This window comes from Bos mutus, chromosome 27 (assembly GCF_027580195.1).
Source record: "Bos mutus isolate GX-2022 chromosome 27, NWIPB_WYAK_1.1, whole genome shotgun sequence".
Taxonomy (NCBI): domain Eukaryota; kingdom Metazoa; phylum Chordata; class Mammalia; order Artiodactyla; family Bovidae; genus Bos; species Bos mutus.
This window is the reverse complement of record NC_091643.1, coordinates 12,073,567-12,096,428: the sequence shown is the minus strand read 5'-3', so window position 1 is coordinate 12,096,428 and position 22,862 is coordinate 12,073,567. Positions and strand designations below refer to the sequence as shown.

Below are 22,862 nucleotides of genomic sequence, written 5' to 3'. Positions count from 1 at the left end.
CTATGTATAAAGTAGATAACTAATGAGAACCTCCCGTACAGCACAGGGAACTCTACTCAATGCTCTGTGGTGACCTAAATGGGAAGGAAATCCAAACAAAGGGTTAGGATATATGTAAATATAGAGCTGATTCACTTTGCTGTACAGCAGAAACTGACACAACGTGGTAAGGCAACAATACTCCAATAAAAAATTCTTTAAAAAAAGAAAACAAGATCTCAAACTTCTTTTTCAATATGGGCTCCTGCTGCTGCTAAGTCGCTTCAGTCGTGTCCGACTCTGTGCGACCCCATAGACAGCAGCCCACCAGGCTCCCCTGTCCCTGGGATTCTCCAGGCAAGAACACTGGAGTTGGTTGCCATTTCCTTCTCCAATGCATCAAAGTGAAAAGTGAAAGTGAAGTTGCTCAGTCGTGTCTGACTCTTCTCGACCCCATGGACTGCAGCCTACCAGGCTCCTCTGTCCATGGGATTTTCCAGGCAAGAGTACTGGAGTGGGGTGCCATTGCCTTCTCCGCAATATGGGCTAAGTATAATCTAATAGGCCTGACATGCCATAGAATCCTTTCAAGAATTTCACACTAAGGGAAGTTTAGAAAACAGCATTTATGACAAAAAAATCCCAACAAACTGTGTTTGGGGATATTAATTGATTTCTAAAATGCTTACACTTTATATTACACTAAACATTGTTTTTATTATAATATAGCTGAGACATTCTGTAAAGCTGAATACTCCGTATCATATTCAACTAAAGAAATTCTACTGTAGATTTATCACGAACTCAAGTTCACTGACACCCTCAGGGACACAATATTGTTTTTAATTGATCAATCTCTTGGCAGACTTAAATATCAACAGCTGGCAAGTAAGAAAGCCTGCACTGCAGGCTCTTAAGTAATACACCCCATATGTTGCCTTGGCTGTATCCCATTAGGCCTCCCTCGATGCCAGACCAAAACATGATAAAATACAACATAAATAATTGAAAAATAAATGTGCTCTTCTTGCCTTGCAAGTGAAATCTAAATTAGTTGAAAACTCTGGATTACATAATATGACATGAGAAGATTCTATTTCAAACAGAAGAATTGTTTGGAAAAGTGAAGAGAGTTGACCCTTAAACAGTCAGAATCGCAGTCAGAATCCTTTGTAACTTTACAGTCGTCTCTCTCCCGCATCTGCGGATTCCACCAACACTGGATCGAAGTCTTAGAGTACACACTGAGAAAACAGTGTACACAAGTGGGTGCAGGTAGTTCAAACCCATGTGGTTCAAGGGTCAACTGCAATCTTTTGACGCTCCAAATAGGAACACTGAAGACTCATCTTTAATTCTAAGTTACTAAGAAATTAAGCAGAATTTAGCTTAATTTATGGAAGGATTAATATTCTAACAGTCTGAGTATCTAATGTAACAAAAGGGACTGGTTGCTGGAAGTGTTCATCTCTCTTAGGGGTATTCCTGGAACTTGTTTTTAATGGGGAAATATACCAACGAACCCAGAAAGACCCGAAGAGAAAGGACTGAGACTCACCTCTGGCGCAAACGAAACAAAAGCCTACATTTACAGCAGACGAAGAGCCACTGCTCCGTGTGGAATGATTACTGCAGATGAGAACGCAGGAAGACACGAGGGTGCTGCCGGCGGCAATGCAAGCATCTACGGAGTGGTAGGCGACTGGGCACCGCAGACATCTCACCATGCGACCTATTGGAAGATGGTCAGGGAGGACCCTGGGTCACAAGGCATCTGCTGACACAAAGGGAGATCTTTGGGGACCCAGGATGATGCTGGTTATAGTAGAATGAAAATCTCACTAGTTTGGCTCTGCCATTTCTATGCTGTATGGTCCCTAAATGTAGTGCCCATCTAGAGGTCACTCAAAAAATCTGTGTCTGCTCCAGTGCTGGAGAAATGGTGGTTGTCAGTATGGCACCTGTTGAAGAAATTTCCAGGGGTAATTTTGAACATATGGAATTTTCTTCTCAAGGTCTGGATTAGAACCTAGAATCCACTTATCTTAGGGCTATCCTGGTGGTTCAGTGGTCAAGAATCCTCCTGCCAATGCAGGAGACACGGGTTTGATCCCTGGGTTGGGAAGATCCCCTGGAGAAGGAAATGGCAACCCACTCCAGTATTCTTGCCAGGATAACTCCATGGACAGAGGAGCCTGGTGGGCTACAGTCCCTGGGGTCACAGAGAGTCAGATACGACTGTGTTTTTTACTATCTTATTTTACTTATTTTATTTTACTATCTATTTACCACTTACTTTACTATCTACTGTGGCCCAGCTGCAATAGCTACAGATAAACAAAGGGAGGATGCCCAATGTTCTTTATAATAATGTGCTTACTGTTTGCCATTGCACTTAAAACAACCCCAAACGCTGTCCCCTTCGTTAGCTTTGTTTTACCTTTACTTGCTTTGTGGATATCTTTCTCCATAGAGCAGGCGGAACAGCAGTGCTGGGGACAGCGGAAGCCTTTTGATTCAAAGATGGCAGTGGGGAATTTGCGGACACAGGCTTCATGGTAAAATTTCCCACAAGCACTGACAGAGCAACGCTTCACATCCGCACCAGACACTTTACATGAAAAACACGGGTGCTGTCCTGCAAAATTGGTGAGGAACACAGTTTAAATAAAATCTGGATTAAACAGAAGCAGCTACTGGTATCAGAGAGCTAACTCCTCCCTCCACAGATTCTACTACTATGTGTAAGATTTTAATATACAAAAAGATTTTAATATACAAATAGTTAAAATATGACAATAAAACTTGCTAGAATAATTGACTTTCTACAATAATTGATCATCCATTTGAAGATACAGCACTAAAAGCAATTCAGATCCCCATTTCTCACTTTACACTAAAATAGAGTCCATAGAAAACCTAGAGCAGAATTTTTCAACACCTGAGAGTGGCAAGGTCTTCCCAACTGAGAATAAACAAATAACCAGTGAAGACAGATGTCATCAGATAATCACAATTTCCATTTGTAGATCAGACATAAAATGAAAACTCATGATCCTAATAAAAACAGAAAGTTATGGCTAGATGTCTTATTAAAACTGCAGAAAATCAAGGACAAAGAGAAAATATTAAAATCCCCTTCAGAGATACAAGACTGAAAGCTGATGGAAAGAGAAAGCTGGAAGCCAGGGGATGCTATCACTAAGGGCTGAAAGAAAACTGTTACCAAGCCAGAATTCTGCACCAGTGAATGCACTCTCCAAGAAGGGGGTGAAGTCAATAGGTACTGGGAAGAACTAACAAAACTGAAACTCGGTTCTTTGAAAAAGAACTGATATCCCTGGCAACAAGTAACTAATAAAAAAATGGAGAAAAAGCAGCAATATTAAGAATATCAGAAATGCAAAATGATTCATCACTACAAATCCTACAAATGTTTAAACAAATAGGAGGATGTCACTACCTTTTTGCATAAATTTGAAAATTTGGATGAATAGATTCCTAGAAAAACAGAACTTATTAACACTGGCACAAAAATAAATAGAAAATATGATAGTTCTATAAACTATTTAGGAAATTGAAACTACAATTAGAAACCAATACAGAAACTTTGAAGCTCAGATGGCTCCACTGGTCAATCTGCCAAACATTTTGAGATAGAAACAATTAGAATGGGGAAGAAAAAAAACCACAAAAAATGGGAACAAGTGAAAAACAAACAGATGTAGAAAAATAAATGCAACAAGGATGACAAAGGATTATGTTTTGTTATATAAAGAGTTCATATGTGATATTATCACTTATATGTAGAATCTAAAAATCAAATGAATGAATATAACAACACAGTCTCACAGAAACAGAACAAACTAATGGTTACCGTGGGAAGAGGAGTGGTGAAAAGGGGCAAGATAAGCATAGGTGATTAAAAGGTACAAACTACTATGTACAATAAAATAGGTAAGATGCAAGGATATATTGTACAGCACAGGAAATATAGCTAATAATTTATAACTTTAAAAGAAGTATATTCTATGAAAATATTGAATCATTATGGTTTCCACCTGAAACTAATATAAATCAACTATGCTGTAACCAATCAATCGGGCTTCCCAGATGGCACTAGGGGTAAGGAACCTGCCTGCCAATGCAGGAGACATAAGAGACTCGGGTTTGATCCCTGGGTCAGGAAGATCCCCTGGAGGAGGAAATGGCAACCCACACCAGTATTCTTGCCTGGAGAATCTAATGGACAGAGAAGCCTGGAGGGCTCAGTCCATAGGGTCACAAAGAGTCGACACAACTGAAGCAACTTAGCATTCATGTATTAGCCAATCATCAATCAATACAAAATAAAGAAGAATCATGGGGAAAATATATGTAACATATATAAGCAAAGATCACAAGACTTATGAGTTTCCCTGGTGGCTCGGCAGTAAAGAATTCACCTGCAATGCAGGAGACATGGGGTTCGACCCTTCCATCAGGAAGATCCCCTGAAGAAGGAAATGGCACACCACTCCAGTATTCTTGCCTGGGAAATCCCATGGTCAGAGGAGCCTAGTGGGCTACGGTCCATGGGGTCACGAGAGTCTGACATGACTTAGCAACTGAACCGATATAAAGAACTATAAATCAATGTAGAAATGGCCTAATATAAAAGTGGGCAAAGGGTATGAACAGGCAATTTACAGAAAGCAAAAAAGACAGACAGCCAATAAACATATGCCAAAATGCTCAACTTTACTAGTAATCAGATAAATGCTAATTAAAACCACAAGTAACATTGGAAAAATTCATCAAATAGGAAAAAAATGTAGAGTTTGATAGTGCTGGCTGTGATCAGGGTGTGGTGAAACGGCACTCATGCATTGCTGGTGGGAGTTAAGCTGGAAAGAACTAGCTCAGAAGGCAGCAGAGCAGTGTCCATTCTGAAAGGAGACATCCACTTTCTGTGGCCTAGACATTCTACTTGCTGTCTGCGTTAGAGAAGGCCTGTACATGTAGAAGGGTATTGGCTGAAGTACTGTTTGTAACTGCAAACAACCGAAAGCTGTTGTTATCTGCCTTTTAAAATCAGGACTGGCGTTTTCATTTTGTGTCTTGTGACATATGGAAATTCTAAGTGGCTATTTATTTGGATTCATCTTTTGGGAAGTGTTCAAGTCTTTTGCTCATTTTTCTTATGATGCTATAAAAATTCTGAAGGAAAAAAATGTACAAGGAATAGTTTTTTGTTTTGATTTTTTACAGAAAGTTAGATGCGGTTTTGGAAGTAGCTAACCATTACAATTTGACTAAGTCATAAAGATCCTTTAAAATCAGTACTTATAACTGTGATGTTCAAATATTTGTTGTTGTTTTTAACTGGCTTTGTTGCAGAAATAAAATACAGCAGTGTTAAATTGGGTGAATTACAAAAATTCTTCAAAATTAGTACTTACAAACAGTGATGTTCAAATTTTTTTAAAAATTGTTTTTATTACAGAAATAAAGAACAGTAGGGTTTTTTTTGGTTGCTGTTGTCCCATTGCATATATATGATTTCAAATTATATTTTAACATATGGATAGATAAGAAAGAAATACTATTGTTTTTAAAATAACTTTTATAAATGTAAAAAATTAAAAGAAAATTATTTTAAAGTTTAAAAAGGTTTGGCTGTATCTAATGCATAAACTGCTCCATGTAAAAATGAAATAGGCTTTCATAATGATCAAAGTAAGTCTAATATAAACGAAAATTGTTGTAACGAGCAGTGCCATTACACTAACAGAGCTGAGCTATAAATCCCTGTAAGACTCAGGCTTAAGGCTCTAGCATGGGGATGATTCCACTGCTCTCCCTCCTCACTAGGGCATGGGAAAGTCACTCAGTCATGTCCGACTCTTTGCGACCCCATGGCCTATACAGTCCATGGAATTCTCCGGGCCAGAATACTGGAGGGGGTAGCCTTTCCCTTCTCCAGGGGATCTTCCCAACTCAGGAATCAAATCTAGGTCTCCCACTTTGCAGGCAGATTCTTTACCAGCTGAGCTACAACGGAAGCCCAAGAATATTGGAGTAGCCTATCCCTTCTCCAGGGGATTTTCTTGACCCAGGAATCAAATTGGGTCTCATGCATTGCAGGTGGATTCTTTACCAACTAAGCTACCAGGGAAGTCCCAGTAGGACATGGTCTTCCTAAAACTATGGTCTTCTTAGAATAAGAAAGTAACAAGTAAAACTGCCTGTTACACATTTTATTCAAAAGGGCCAATGAAAATGTTTTCTATCCAGAAGTCACATTTGTCTTAAACAATAGAAAGTGGAAGTATAAGAACTTATCAGGCATGTATCCTGTGATACTTTTTACATATAATGTGTTTGTTTATCTTTTGATAAACAAACAAATTAAAAAACTTCCTAAAGAATCTGAGTTTATATTCCTAATATGTTGGCAGTGTACCACATTGGTATCCAACTGATTTTCATGTGATAAAAAAATGTATCAAAAGCAATTTAAAAAAGTTACTTTTGCATTTCCTGAATTACTAATGATGTTTGTAATGAAAATGAACATTTTCTCATGTCTTACCGGCCATTTGTGTTATTACTTTGGAGAAATGTCTGCTCAATTTTGAATTGGATTATTTATTTATTTCTGGTATTTTCACCTATGAGTTTTATACTTTTAGCTCTTATGTTCTGGTCTTTGATCACTTTGAATTTATATGTGTATGTGTATATATATACACACACACACACACACACACACACATATATATATGGCATAGGGTAAGGGTTCAAGTTCAATGAATGTGGATCCAATTTTCCCAGCACCATTTATTGAAAACACTATTGACTAGTGTTTGCACCCTTGTTAAAAAATCATTTGACCATATATGTGAGTTTATTTCTGGGCTCCCTAATCTATTTCATTGGTTTATGTCTTTATGCCAGTACTACACTGTTTTAATTACTGTAGCTTTGTAGTAAATTCTGAAATCAGGAAGTATGAGTCCTCTAACTTTGTTTTACTTAAATTGTTTTTAAAGCAAATTTCCTTCTTAAATTTTCTAGCAGATGTGTACCAAATTAGATTACATCTAACATTTGTTGGCAGATTTCTGCTGGATTCTAGAGTTAGAAGAGAAGCCCTAAGAGTGTTTTAATACTGAGATACATGGTCCTTCCCATCAGTAATTTAAACTACAGGCTGAAAATTTGAAAGCTTAATTTAAACTACAGGCACATCAACGACTCAGTGACAGAGTTTCAGAAAAGGGGCATGGTAGGGAAGGTGGGGAACCAAGAGTACGTGCTTGTTGTGTGTTTACACGTCCAGAACTCATTCTGAAGGCCAAATAAAACAATGTGTAGATGATCTGACTCTGAGGCTGTCAGCTGGCAAACTGTCCAAAAGTTCTTCTGCAGAGTCTAAATGTGATCAATAAAATGATACCTTACGTAGGGAAAAATATAAGTTATTTCTTTAAAACACCTTCTGTAGCTTAGGTTTTGCCTGTGTATATAAGTAAGGGTGTATGGGTGTGGTCAGGATATATGATACATGATCCCCGTCTACTGGGTCAAGGTGGCAGAAGGCAGTGGGAAAGAGCAAGGACTCTGGGGTCAAGCTCTGCCTCCTGGGCCAGAACCCCAGCTTCACCCTGTACGTCTGTGACTCTGGGCAAGGCTGGGAACCAAACGCTCTGAACCTCAGTTTCACACTCTGTAAAATGGACATAATAATAGTAGTGATCTCATAATGTAATGAGGATCAAACAAGATAAGAAGATAAAATGCCGAGTATTAAGAGCAGCTGGCATTTAGGAAGTGTTTGGTTAAAAACAAAGTTACTGTTCTAATGGAATTTGGAATATACAAAAGATTTTTGGAGGCACACAAGTAAAAAAGTATAAAATAAGTATCTATGAGAATCCAAATAAAGGGGAGAAAGAGTAGGAAAATAATAAAGTATCAATGGTAAGGTCAGCATATCATAAATACTTGACATCCAACTGGCTCATAGTTCCTCACAGCAAAACTGAGATAAAGCCCACAAAAACATACAAACAGGTTCCTAGAAGCACTACCAGGCCATCTCACAACCAGGTGACTCTTCACTTACATTATTGGTAACATCCTGCTTTCCATGACTTTACCTAGAAGCGAGGCTATGACGCAGAAGAAATAAAAACTTATCTATTTCTTTCTCCATAAATTATTTTGATTGGTGGAAGCCTACATATGGAGTAAAAGAAATAAATGGTAACACCCACCCCCAAACCAATTTCTGGCCCCTCCATCTTTCCACTAAAAATACAGCTCCCCATGGTTACAGTTTGTGATGTAACCATCACAGTCAGAGGTTGATGTAACCTCTGTACACTCAGAGGAGACAGAGGCCCTGCATACCCTGACCCGCTGCCCGTATCTACCAGAATAGGGATGCTCACCAGTTTTACACTCGACACAGACGAACTTCCCATCAGGGGGTGATGACAAGCCCAGGCACTCCAGGTGGAAGTGTTTGCAGCACTCTCCCTCACAGGGAATCAGAGAGTCACCAGAGCTTTCACAGATCTGTAACAAGGCAGAAAACCAACAGTTCTCAAGCTGTATCAGGTGTCGGGACCACTAGAGGGCCTGTGAAGACAAGCTTGCTGGTCCACGGTTTCTGATTCAGTGGGTCTGGGTTGGGCCTGAGAATTTGCAGTAAGTATCCTGATGGTGCTTGTGCGGCTAGCCCTTCGCCCTCACTTTGAGAACCACTGAACTAGCAAACTCTTCCCTGCACCCAATATGTATAAAGTTTAAAAGTTATACTCGATCTTTGATGATTCCTTCTTTGGAATCCACAGACTTCAACTTTGCTTCACTGCACAAAGCAGTATTTTTCAGAAAGGGGCCCACTCCAGTATTCTTGCCTGGAGAATCCCATGGACAGGGGAGCCTGGTGGGCTATATAGTCTACAAGGTGGCAAAAGAGTCAGACATGACTTAGCAACTAAGCAACAACATCCCAGCGAGGACCCACAGTTCCATGTGAATAGTAAGTATTCCAACTCCGAAAGGGAAGAAAAGAGCCAGAAGTGGCTTTGAGGTCTGTAGCTTTAAAGTAATATTCCAAGTCAGAAAGACACTATCCTCTCTGGGACTTCCCTGGTGGTCCAGGGGCTAAGACTCCTTGCTCCCCATGCAGGGGGCCTAGGTTCGATCCCTAACTAGGGAACTACATCCCACATACTGTAAGGAAGACCCAATGAAGCCAAATAAAGGAATACAATTTTTTTTTTTCAAAGAAATATACTACCCTCTCTGACAGGATAGAAGCGTTCTACTGGCAGGACGTCACGGCAACTGTTTCAGGCTGCAGGACAGGTCCCTTGCCTACCTGACACACAGTGTCCTTCCTGCTCATTCCAGTGCCTCTTCGTGACAAACTGGAATCCACGGACTGCACATCAGAAACGTCTGCCTCTGCAGTAGCTGAAGGGCTATCAACTTGCTTTCCAAAGCCTGCCTGCGTGGAAAACGGAACAGGCTTTTAAGAAAAACAAAAATCTCCTCAAAATTAGGTGCTGTGAAAATCCTAGTAAGCCTTGCTCAAATAAACCTTCCCACAACCTCTTCTTTCTTTCTAAAACCCCTGGATACCAGATGTCTGCTGTTTTGACAGAAACTGTTAAAATGAAAAACAAAACAAAACAAAAAACTACGCTTCTGTTATGTAAAACCACAGTCCCCAACCTTTTTGACACCAGGGACAGGTTTCATGGAAGACAACTTTTCCATGGACTGGGGGTGCGGGGCAGGGGGGTTGGTTTCGGGATGATTCAAGTGCATTACATTTGTTGTGCGTTTGATTTCTCTTATTACTACATCAGCTCCACCTCGGGTCATCAGGTCTTAGATCCCGGAGGTTGGAGCCCTCTGATGTAAGAGATCAGCAAAGTTAAGAGACTCCTAAGTTACGAAATAACCAAAATGGTTTCTTTACTACCCGTATTTTTTTTCCCCAATTCCCCATTCTCGCCAAAAAAAAAGAGCCAGGCAAAGCATTACTTGGTTACTTGGTTTGGCAAAGCAAGACGGCACTGCGCCCAGGCTCTGGGACATAAACTTACCTGCAGGTCACTCAGCCCTCTGGAATCGGAGTCAGACGTGTCTCTGTACGTGGAACCAGCCATTTCTACGTCGGTTGAGGCGCGGCTCCTTTTCTTTAGAGGTTTACAGGAATCTGAAATCTCGCTGGCACCTTAATACAACACACCGAAATTAATCCTAAAATAGTGCTTAACATTTGTTGTTTTAATTTTTTCTTGTGGGAGAATATTTTCTTTCCCCAAACTCATCTGTAGTGTGAGAAAAAAAAAAAAGCATAGCTCTCTTTGTAACACTGAAGTCACGAGTCAAAACTTCATAAGCTTCTGACCTTCCTGATGGTGAGTGATGTAATTTACAACCGCTCTTTGAAAACATTTAATTCCGAGCTCCTGCACTAAAGCTATTTTCTGGCACAGAGCCCAAGTTCCGACCTAAACACCATCTCGGTGAGAACTGCAGGACAGCGGATCGATTTGGAGCAATGCAAAGAGCAGTTCAATTTGGCGGGGCAGGGGGAGGGAAGACATAAAACCCAACACACTGTGCAGCTTACAAATACGGTTGCAGAGACACCTCCTTCTTGTTTTTTATTAGGGATGTGACAAATCTTTGATTTGTATTCGATTCGTACACGGATAGTGCCATTTTCCCCCAAATTTTGCATTTCAGATGATTATTGCCCCCCACCCCAGATAAATCCTGGATGTTCACAATTGTTCATCTGAGACTTCCTCGGTGAAGGGCAGTTACTGTGACCATTACAAGTGCTGCAGCACCGCGACATACGTCATGCCATCTAGGCAACACAGTGCTGAGGGCTGTAAACAGACAATCAATGTTCAAGTGCAGCCAAATCACGAACAGCTGGATGAGAGGCCTCTGTGTGGAATTGGTGCGGGAAGGAATAAGTATGAAAAAAAAAAAAAAAGGCAGAGAATAGTGTGGAATTTTTTTTTTTAAACTGTGTGTAATACAAATCCGGCCAAAACAATAGTGCAAAAAGTTACAAAGCAACAATCTCTCAGGCTAATGCAGAATAGGCTATACAGAAACAGCCACGGTGGAACGTGTGGATCAGCCACGGTGGATACCAAAGGAATCAAGGAGACGCTTAATATTTCAACCCACAGTTTTGTGTTTGGGACATTTTTTTTTTTCCCCCAAAATTTCCATACAACAGACAGACATCTTAGATCAGCCCAGCAAGCTATGGTGGAGGTGTGCAGTCCAGAAGAGACCCAGGAGGAACAGGTCTCCTGAGGGCCGTGACGATCCGCAAAGGCTGGGCAGGGAGCAGTACTTGGTGTGTGGCCACGGTCTGTGGTGGAGGATGTGGACCTCGTGAGACTGCTCAGGTTAACCGGAACCTCGTCATCACATCCCATCCTACAAGGTTTTCAACTGAGGGTTTCCTTACATCTATAAAGTGAGGGTGCCTGCCCGTGTTAACGCTGATTTAAAAAAAAACCACAAGTACACACATCTATCTCCTTCATTGTTGGTGTATGGACCCAGAACACCACCACAACATATTTCCTTGGCCTAAAAGATCACTGGATTAACAAGGAGTTTTAACAGAGGAACAGGAGTGCTGTACTGAGAGGCTTTCGGAGGGAAACACAGGTACCGCCATTTCCGATGAGTTTCTGAAAATGCTAGAAAAAGGACAGACTGCCCACAGGCAGCCACCACGCTGTTCTCCATGATAACGGCACTAATGTTAAAAAAAATAAGAGCTTTTAATGATTGTAATGTATACAGTTTGGGCTGTTTGGCAAAACCCTGCGATGTGCATTAATGATGCTTTATTTAAAAACGTAAAACCGAAAAAAACAAAAAACAAAAAAAAAACCCCAAAAACAGTCCATGTTGAAATTGATCAGTGTAAGTTAAACGATGGTTTTTTTAGGCTGGACCCATGATTTAAGCTGTACCCATCCAGCTCAGACCAAAAAAAAAAAAAAATCATTTGAATGTTAAAGCAATTGTTCAGAGTCTTGAAGAAGAAACCAGGCAGGAAAACGCCAATAGTGATGATTGGCAAAATCAAAATCGAAAACAAAGAAACTGTTTTATCGAGCCGCCGACAAAGAAATCTTGCATGGAGACTACAAGTCTGGAGTTTCTGGGATGAAATTGTACAGGAATCTCAGTCCACAGTTTCCTCAATCGCTGCGGAGACGGAGCTGTCACTGAATCTGACAGAGCCCTGCACGCCCCGGTCCGCCGACCCTGTGGAATGGTGGAAACACAACGCAATCAGGCCTCCTAATCTCGCAGCGATCGCGATGTCTTTTCTTGGAGCTCCGCCAAGCAGTGTTCCCTCCGAGAGGCTGTTCAGTTCTGCTGAGGATCTCCACGGAGACCATCGCTGCAGACTTCTCCCCGAGAATGCAGAGAGGCTGGTGTTTTTTTTTTTTTTTAATAATGCAATTTGCCCAGAGTAAACTACAGGCATTAAATACAGTCTGATCTCACCAAAAAACGCACGAATCAATGCTATGGAGTTTGTACTGCAGTCAAATTGCACACAGAAAGTACAGACTTAAGTTTAAGGTTTCTTAAACTTTGTGCATATCTCAAATAGATTCTGCATAAGATCAGCAAATAATGGCCATAAGTAGGCTATGAATCATTTTAATTTACAAAAAAAAAGATTTTACAGCACTGTAAAAAATAAACGTGGCAAGTTTTTTTTTTTTCAATCAGGTGGTCTCGTCTGATTTGTCATTGTCCAGGTTTGCCAACCATTGCCATAGCTACTATTCGGTATTCAGTCGATACCAAAAAAGTGGATTCGTCACATCCCTAGTTTATAAACCAGTGAAACCCCAGAATCTTAAGGAGAAAAGCTGGAAACAGGTATTAAGCCTACGTGGTGTTCTCCAATTTACCAAAACGAACAAGACTTTTCACATGGAGGCACAGAGTAAGATCAACTCTAAGAGACACACACGCAGGCAGGCGCGCGCACACGCACACACACACAAACACAGGGGAATGCTTCAGTTTCACACAAATCATTGACTCAAGAGCGACAACAATGATTTACAGAGACACACAAAAATACATGAAGTACGAAGAATTCTTTAAAATTGGTTTTAATTGAGGAAAATGCAGAGCAACATTATAAATAACTCACCTTTTTGTAATCCAGTCTTCACTGTAGCCTGAGGAACTGTTTCAACCTGTTTTGGACAGAAAAATACAGCATGAGTAGGGAATTTTTCTTTCCTTCTGCTAAATTAACAGAGTGGGGGTGGTGGGAATAATATGGCCATCAATTTAAGTCATGATGAGCAATGAATGTATCTGAAATCTGGACATGGTCCCGTTTTCTGGGTAAAGCTGTCTCAGGGTCAGGGAGGGTTTCAGTCCGAGCTGCCTGTGCTGGGCGCCAAGGGACCACACTCAGCCACATGCGCTCGGGCAGCCCTCTCCCACTGCTTCCTCGGTGCCTGAAGACAACCCAGATGCTTTCCTCTGCATCTGGGAGGCAGGAGAGGGGTTGTTTGTACAAGCAGCCCCAGGGTTGCTGTAAGCTCCACCCACCCCAAAGAGGTTTAGGGTAATTTTTTACTTACTATGATACTCCTCTTTTACTTACTATGATAGGCTCCTCTGTCCATGGGATTTTCCAGGCAATAGTACTGGAGTGGATTGCCATTTCCTTCTCCAGGGGATCTTCCCAACCCAGGACTCAAACCTGGGTCTCCCGCATTGTAGACAGAGGCTTTACCGTCTGAGCCACCAGGGAAGTCCCACTATGATACTCAGGTTAATGCAACTCACAACCACTTTAAAGACCCTCCGCACCTGCACTGGCATCTCAGTTGCTGGGGACCAGGACTCTCTCTGTAGAGAGTGCTATGGGCTCCATACAGCTGGAAGCTCAATACTTCTGCTGCTAGTACAAACTTAAATTTGCGACATTGCAAAAGCGCTTTCTTGAGTGTCTTATGAACAATGTCTTGATCCTACATTAGGACAGCAAGATCAGAAGTTACTCTGCCAAAGGATATGTAAAATGCGTGGTAACTGGAGGGCTGAACCATTGGAATTGAAGGAAGGATGCTCTTTGGAGGAGTTCCTGCTTAAGCTACAAACTGAATTTTAGTTTTCTTTGAGATGTGGTGAAATATGCATGTTGCAACACAGTTTGTAAATATTTAAGGATTATTTTAAGCTTTTTTAAAAAAATTTTTATTTTTTATTTTTTACAACAGGTAGAAAAAAGCATACAACAGAAGAGCTTTTACAAGATACAATTGGCGATACAAATATAAAATCTTCTGAATAATCACTGGTATTGTTCTGCTACTAACTAAACACAGTGCATTAACAATCTGTCCCGGTTTTGGTACTCATTCTCCTTATTAATTTTAGTCTGGCTGGTCACAGACTGAACTGGAGAACCAGCTGGCAAAGTCGCAACTTCATTTTGGTAAGGAATACTGTAGACCTGCAAGAGCTTAGAAAGATTTATTGGAATATAATTTCCTAAGTATGAAAGCTAATGATGATAAAAGAACATCAGATTAGTATACTATTTAAATTTGTATTAAACTATTTCTGAAAAAATTGTTTTACATGCTTGCTGATACCATGACGCACCCACAAAATCACCTCAAGTTTGGAAGTTTAAAATTCTGAAGGAAGTCATTTAAATAGAAAACTCCACATTCTTCTAAATGTATTTGAGTGGTTTTAAAAATAGAAAGCTTATTGGAACTAATACTATTCACAATTCTTTTTGTTTAATAGCAGCCGTCTGGTCTGTAAAAATGAATATCTTTTTAAACAATGAAGAGAAATTCTGACTGTGAGCTTAAGTTAAAGGAGTAATGGTTTCTAAAAATTTCTTTGAAAATGTAACTTAGTATGCCTATTACTACAATGATTACACTGGCTTAATACCCTTCAGTCAACATGCCCCTCCCTTTTTAAATAGTGTGTATCTGATAACCCAATAACAGGTGAGTGTCATTCTACTGGGAAAACAACATTCCAAAAAAATCTGTGATATCAGCAGAAAAACCAGATCATCTATGATTATGTTTCTTAAATAAAACTCTTACGGTTAATTTGATTTGTTTAAAAATAAAATTAACACATACTAGCAGCTTAGGTCAAAAATTAAAATTAAAAAAAAGGGGGGGGGGACTGAGAGATGGTTCCAAATAAAAATCATGAAAACATGAAATCATTTTGCTCATAACAGAAAATTCAAAATAAATGAGAGGAATTTTTAAAAGTCTTGGACCACTGGTTTCCCATCTCCTGAAGCCTGACTGTTTTCTGTGAAAATGCTTGAAGCAGAATCACAGGGATGCTGTCTTAGAACTGGGTACTGGAATTCATCAGGGCAGAAGCATGAGATAGTCCAGAAGGGAAATCCAGTGTTGGGGAGGTCTCGCCTTCTTTTAAGGTACCAACATAAGCCACAACATTTACAAAAAAAGGCTTTAACTCTCTACAGGTAGAAAGCCAACCTGCTCCTTTTTGATCTTCTTCTTTGGCACAACCTCAGTGGATTTCTCCGATTCAGAACGAGTTCTAATTGATCTTCTCTGCTGCTTCTTTTCTACTGAGCCTAAAAGATAATTTAAACAAGCAAATAAAAACTCACTCGAGGATGCCTTGACATTTAAATAATTAAGATCTGACCAAATTCCCTGCTTTTCTCATCCATTACCTTTGGTCTTGTAATTACAAATCATTAAAAACTATTAAAACACTTGGGAGTACACAGAAAACTGTAGGTTAAATTGTAAAGGCTGATAAGTTGAGACTAGGATTCATGAAAGACGCTAAACTATACAAATAAAGAGGAATTAAGTTTCTAAAAATTATACAGTCAAACTAAAATAGACGATCAACACTCGTAGGCAATAATAAGTGAAGGAATGAAGGGATGGCGGGAATGTATGAAAACGACTGCATTCTCAGTTGACACTAGGAAGTAATGGTTCAAAATTTATTCAGTACTATGTATTTTGCATTAACAAATAAATTAATTCTACCTTTAAAATGCTTAACAGGGCTGGCTGCTGGATGTACTATTGTTATATTACTAACAACCAAAGAGAAAAAAGGAGGAAAAACACAAAAATGTGACGAATAATGAATCATTAATTTGACTATCAAGGGACTAGAATCCTTTAAAAATAGTCATGGAAAACTCACTGAAAAAATTTTCAAGCCTGTTAATATTAAATAGTGAAAAAAAGAAACTAAGAAGGTTTTTAAACAGTAAGAGTCTTTGCAATAAAACACATTATTTCAGTTCAGTCCCTCAGTCGTATCCAACTCTGCGACCCCGTTTTGGAAAGGATAAAACTGACATTTAAGGCCACAGTGTGAGAAAACACTAAGTCAGGAATGGATCCCAGAATGGTTCATTCTGTGACCCAAAGCAGGAAGAACGCTTTCAGCGCAGCTGTTCTCTGTCTTCTCAGCACTTGGCCCACCTGAGCAGTCCTCACTAGATGATAACCACCTTGCAGAAGCTACCTCAATACAGGGTTCACATCACCTGTATACCTCTTGGCTTCATTAGTCTTGTCTACGGGGAAACAGCTCTCATCACCTTTGTCGAAAGCCCAAAGAAGGATCCCATTACTTTTTCAGGGGCAGGAGCAGGCAGTTTGACAATAACGTATTGTTTCTGAGCTGTGCTTAATTAATTTCTAGCACAGAAGTCACAAAATGAATGTGTCCTTTACTCTCACTCTTCTCTTTACACTGATGGAAACATCAACTAAAACAAGAGGCATCCCACCCTCACAGACACCTGAGTATTCCAGAGATCCATATTTCGGTTTAGTTATCAATACTCAAGTACCTACCAGGAAAGAGGAAAATGAAACTAGAACTGCATAAGACAAACAAACAAACAAAAATCTTTGCTTATTTTGAGGATGACAACATATAATTGTTCCATCAAGGGCAAATGATATTTGATCTATTATCTTATAAAGATAAGGCAATGTGGTGACTCCTTCAAATTATTCTGAAAGCTACCCAAGGAACATATAAACTCTACTATGTTTAAAAACAACATTGGACTTCCCTGGTGGCCCAGTGGTTAAGGATCTGCCTTGCAATGCAGGCAGACACTGGTTTGATCCTTTGGTCCAGGGAAGATCCCAGATGCTGCTGAGCAACTAAGCCCATGTGCCCCAAGTACGGAGCCTGTGCTCTAGACCCCGCAAGCTGCAAAACTACGGAAGCCTGCGTGCCTGGAGCCTGCAGCCAAAAGAGAAGCCGCTGCAATGAGAAGTCCACGCACTGTAACTGCAGAGTAGCCCCCGCTCATGACAACCAGAGAAAGCCCAGGTGCAGCAAAGAAGACCCAGCTCAGCCAAAAATAAAAATAAATAAAATTTAGATAAAATAAAAATACTAAAAATGGGAATTCCCTAGTGGTCCAATGGTTAGGACTCCGTGCTTCCACTGCAGGGGACACGGGTTGGATCCCTGGTCAGGGAGCTAAGATCACGCATGACATGTGGCACAGCCAAAAAAAAAAAAACCCAACAAAACCTCAAAAATGAAAAAAAAAAAAAAAAAAAAAAAAACCCTAAACAATGAAAAAGTATTCTGTTTATGTTCTAAGGGATAAGAAGTGAGCATCTCTGGATTTGGAAAATAGCATAGAGATCTTGTACAAATGCAAATATGATTCCTCAAACCACAGAAAAGAAGCAGAGCCACACATTCTAGGTAGCGCCTAAATTTACTGAGAAAAAGCCTGAGAATTCTCCATGAGTAGTTAACACCAACTGAGATGATGATGATGCAATCAGTTTCTGAAGGGAGACCAGGTCTCTTTTCTGACTTTTCAACCACAGAAGTTTTTTCACAAGGAGCAAAATGGTCATTTAAGGAGGCAAAATATGCTTATCAGCTACAGCTGGCAACCAAATTTAAACCAAGGTCAAAGCTTTAGACTGCTCATCTCTAAAGTAAGATCACAAAAATCATTTACAATCTACTTACATATGTCTGCCTAGGGAAGAAACTGAACTTCTTCTCGATATAAAGAATAATAACTGGACTTTCCATGGTGGCTCAGTGGTAAAGAATCCACCTGCCAGTGCAGGAGACGCGGGTTTGATCCCTGATCCGGGAAGGTCCCACATGCTTCAGCGCAAGTAAGTCCCTGCACCACAACTACTAAGCCTGTGCTCTAGAGCCTGGAGCCTCAACTACGTGCCCTCGAATCCACGTGCCCTCGAGCCCATGCCCTGCAACAAGAGAAGCCACCGCAACAGGAAGCTTGTGCACCACAAGTAGAGAACAGCCTCTGCTCTCTACCACTAGAGAAGAGCTGCGCAGCAATGAAGCCCCAGCACAGCCAACAAATAAAATTATTTTTTAAAAAAGAATTACAACCTTCCACAGCTTAAAAAAATAAAAAAAGGAAAGAAGAAAATTCACAGGAGAACTTAAATGGAAAGGACAACATGAAGATAAAATGTTCAGTAGCTGAGGGGAAGAAAACACCAAGCTCCATTAAAAGTCAAAGTTTAATATTGAAGATCAATCTAGTATTCTATGCAGAATTTACTTTCTCCCTAGTTCAGAGAAAAATGGATGTTTACTGATCCTCCTAGTGTAAGTATCATGCTGACATTCAGACAAATTACCACCCGTTCAGTGTAAAGAAAGATGACAAAACCTGGACCTAACTAAAAAGCACTGAGGCCAACCGTCTCGCGGCATCTAAGAAGGTAACAAAAGCATTCAACTATGGCTAATTAATGCAGGATCTTCTAAGTCCATTATTCATTGCTTCAACATTGTAATTTCACTTTTTGTACAGGACTCTGAAACGACACAAGATGCAAGTTCGGTTCTGGACTTGGCCACTCTCCCCTTGAATGCAGCCTCCTCTCCCAACTCATTGCCGGATGAAGGCTTCCTATTTACTCCGCCCCACTACGAATACGCCACCATCTCGTCCCATCCTGCAGGCCTGTCACTTTTTTTCAAAAGAAAAGTAGCCCAAGTTCTTTCCTGAATAATGTTTGTTTTTATTTAACTTTTGTAAGAAGAATTTTAACTCAAAATTTCCCTTACAAAAACATTTATCTCTTAGTGTCCCTCAATTACAGGTTTCCCTGAATTATTATTGATCTAAGATTACGACCTCAGGTCTCAAGACTTTAATCCTTTTGGACAATTATTTGGTCACTTCTTAGACTCCAAAAAAATTTCAAAAGAACAGGGAAGGAAGTCCGAAAGGGAGAGGATATATGTATATGTATAGCTGGTTCACTCTGCTATACAGTAGAAAATAACACAACACTGTTTTAAAGCAACTATACTCCAAAAAAATTAAAAAAAAAATAAATAAAGAACAAAGTGAAACATACTCCTTTCTTCTAAGATTTCAAATGATCAAGTTAGTTGATATCTATTTCTTTTCTTGACAGCTGTATGCAGCAGTAATACTGTTATATAAACCAAACCAACCAGACACTCAATTTAAGTTACAAGTCAGTCTTTGCCTACTCCAAAGGCACAATCTTACTGAATATAGGCATTTCTCCTTTGAGTTACACTAATGTATCTTGGTTTTCAATTCAAGCTATTTGTTAATCAGAGAAGATTCTAATAAGAGAGTTAGGCCCGAGACCCTCAGCTACCGATATCTAGCACACCTAAGGGAAATGGAAAAAGCGTGGGCATCCACCAATTTGAGTTCCACAGGGGATAAAGGAGGAAACAGAAGTGTGTATTAATACTGCCGGAAAAACTAAAGCTGTTATTTTCACACAGACAGATCATCAAATGATGCATCTAAGTCAGATATGTATAGATTTTATAACTATGCTCTTTTCATCATAGAATCCTATTATTTAAATTCCTATAGGAAAAATAACCATCACTGTTACTATCAATAAAGCTCTTTGGTCCCTAAACCATTCTCTATTGAAATAATTGCCTTTATAATTTGATTTTTTAAAAATATAACTTGATTCTGATAATGAAGGTTTCCTAGGAACACAGTTGCCATGTGATCATCCAGCAGAACCAAGACCTCAAATGGGTCTGTGTACTCTATACTCATACCCACCTGCAGAACCAGATGTTGCTTCAGGAGACGACATATTCTGAGTTGCCTTTTCATTCCTCTGGTTTGGTGTAGAAATTATAAGTCTGTCTTGTCCCCTGACACTTATTTCTGTTTTGTTACCAATTCCCTTTAAATAAGGCAAATTAAAAAAAAACAAACAAACAGGTGATTACCAGACAAATGGCACTGCTGGCTTATAAAGATGGCTTAAGACCATCATAATGTGCTTGGATTTTATACGGTTTTTGATTGCAGTTACTTTATTATCCTTGCCATTATCAGAACAATTTTATTAAGTCATCAGGTTGTATTCTAAAATGTATGATGAGATTATTGGGGGAAAAAAAAAAAACTATTTGTTAAGCCCAGATGACAAATATCACTAAAAAAAAAAAACCTGTACTACCTATTCTTCTGTCAAAACCAAAACATTTTCTGGTCTGAATGGTCTCTTCCTTTACCCACATCGCAGTAAGAGAACTGTAGGCATTTTTATGTGGTAAAGTACTCTACTACATGGATAAAAATGCCAATGTGTCTTTGAAAGACAAGACTCTCCTTAGATCACAGTATGACCAAACTGTGCACCCAATAAACAATTTGGAGCAGACAGAAGTCCAATTTCAGTTCTGTCTCATTTTAGGTATTTTTTAATGCAGTGAAATAAAAGAGTGATTAATAAATATAGTATATGTATTTTTAAAGCCTTCATTTTTAAAATGTCAGTTTTACCTCAAATTTCATTTAAATAGCACTCTTTGGAGGGGGGTGACCAAGTTTGACTTGTGCATCCCAAAGCAGATAAAAACCAGCTCCAAGAATGAAGCCAATTCACATTCAAAAAGCACGCAAAGGATTTATTTGCTAGTCAAAGCTGTTCACAGAACCAAATGGGGACTATAACTTAAGTTTTTCCATGGAGCTTCACCTTAGTGAAATTAGTTGACTCTGTAGGCAGAAACAGGTTAACAGAGGACATTTACACCTGGGGAAAATTTATCACTGATGAGGCGCCCCTATATTTATTTATTTTAATGAGCATGTGACACTGTTAAGAAATAACCACAGAATTCTTCAAAACTTGTACACATCCATGCATGTGAGCTCAGTTGCTAAGTCATGTTCGACTCTTTTGCAACCCCATGGACTGCAGCCCACCAGGCTCCTCTGTCCATGGGATTTTCCAGGCAAGAATACTGGAGTGGGGTGCCATTTCCTTCTCCAGGGGGTCTTCTCGACCCAGGGATCAAACATGCACCTCCTGCATTGGCAGGCGGTTCATTACTGAGCCACAAGGGAACCCCACACAACCATGAGGAGTCACTAAATTGAATACACAAGCCCACGGTTACGGGGCGGGCTGGGAGGGTAGTGAAGAGGTATATTAAAAATGACAAATGTTATAAAAGTTTTAAAGCCTTAAACTGTAAGTGCCCTGACTGGAGGCGCAGGGCGGGCTGAAGAAGGCATTCTGTCTGAACAGGCTGAATTCATGCCCCTACCCAGGCTATCACCATGGTTCATTGTGACAGGACACACACAGCTCTGGTATTTCCCTAAAATGCATGAGCACCCCAAGCCAACGTGAGCCGAACAAAATTGCTGGTGCCACCAAATGGATCAGCAGGTACAATGCTTACAATGGTTAATTCAGATAAATGACAGAGATGATTTAATCAGAAACATACTTTGCAACTAAAAAAAAAAAGCTAACCACACAAACTAGAAATGGGCAAAGTGCCCAGTTTTTTCCCATAATTTTAGGGAGCTGAGCTCAATTTTGGCTGCACAGCTCAAGATTAATCTAGTACAGATGGGGATATTACAAAAGAGGGGGGGAAAAAGAAGGAAAACAAAGCCTTTTTGCCTATGTCCTTTTTGTCCCCATCTTAAACATAGTAAACTGACTGTACATTTCAAGTGTGGTGAATACAAAGGGTATTTAGATGATGACCTTGTGTTATCTGGGTTGTTTTTTTTTAAATGCCAACACTGACTACTTACTAGACACCTGGGTTCCCCCAGAAAACCCATGAGAAAAGGAGATACCTTCGTCGAATAAACAAACTGATCGATAAACTTCCCATCTCCTGTAGCATTCTGCAGAGCAAACACTTGTTCAATTTTCACCACGGGAGACATGTTACACTTCTGCAAGTCCAGGCTCCCTTTGTGCATGGTGATGGATGCTGGTAGGGATTTCCTCGCTGCCGCGGTTTTCCAGGCCACCTTCACGGGAGGGGGCTCGTCCTCGTCCACGCCCGTGTGCCGCCGCTGGCTGTGTCTCCGCATTTCAGTACCTGAGGGCGAGGAGGCTGCCTCCCCGGCGTTGGTCTGTTCTGGCTGCACATTGAGCACCGACCTCGGTCTTCGGGGCTTTTTCACTTCGGCTTTGGAGACAACGTTCTTTTTTGCTTGGGATAAAGTCTCCTCGGGCTGTTTATCAATATAGATGAAAGTGTACTGTTCTATCCTCTCCTCCCGGGTCATGGTCAGCGCTTTCTCGGCGTGGGCAATGCCGATGTCCCACTGGGCACGTTCTCTCTGAGGCCGCGGTTTCCGAATCTGGAAAGAAAGATGCAGGCATTAGGGAACACGCTTTATTCTAACTGGGCTTCCCTGGTGGCGGAGTTGGTAAAGAATCTGCCTGTAATGCAGGGGACCCAGGTTTGATCCCTAGGTCGGGAAGGTCCCCTGGAGGCGGGCATGA

At 40.3% G+C, this 22,862-nt stretch overlaps 1 protein-coding gene across 5 annotated transcripts in view; it reads right to left on the bottom strand.

The window, feature by feature from the left end:
* NSD3 (nuclear receptor binding SET domain protein 3) overlaps positions 1-22,862 on the bottom strand; it is a 99,779-nt gene that overhangs the window by 24,640 nt on the left and 52,277 nt on the right. For 4 of the 5 annotated variants that reach the window (XM_070364326.1, XM_070364327.1, XM_070364328.1 and 1 more), the window contains exons 6-14: positions 22,202-22,717; positions 20,153-20,279; positions 15,561-15,661; positions 13,211-13,256; positions 10,089-10,219; positions 9,356-9,484; positions 8,418-8,544; positions 2,420-2,617; positions 1,538-1,711 (exon numbers count right to left, since the gene is read on the bottom strand). In XM_070364326.1, the coding sequence (XP_070220427.1) occupies positions 1,538-1,711; positions 2,420-2,617; positions 8,418-8,544; positions 9,356-9,484; positions 10,089-10,219; positions 13,211-13,256; positions 15,561-15,661; positions 20,153-20,279; positions 22,202-22,717 (1,549 nt within the window). Of the gene's footprint in view, positions 1-1,537; positions 1,712-2,419; positions 2,618-8,417; positions 8,545-9,355; positions 9,485-10,088; positions 10,220-10,641; positions 12,301-13,210; positions 13,257-15,560; positions 15,662-20,152; positions 20,280-22,201; positions 22,718-22,862 lie in introns of those variants that run through there. The other variant, XM_005893858.2, reaches the window with a different exon arrangement.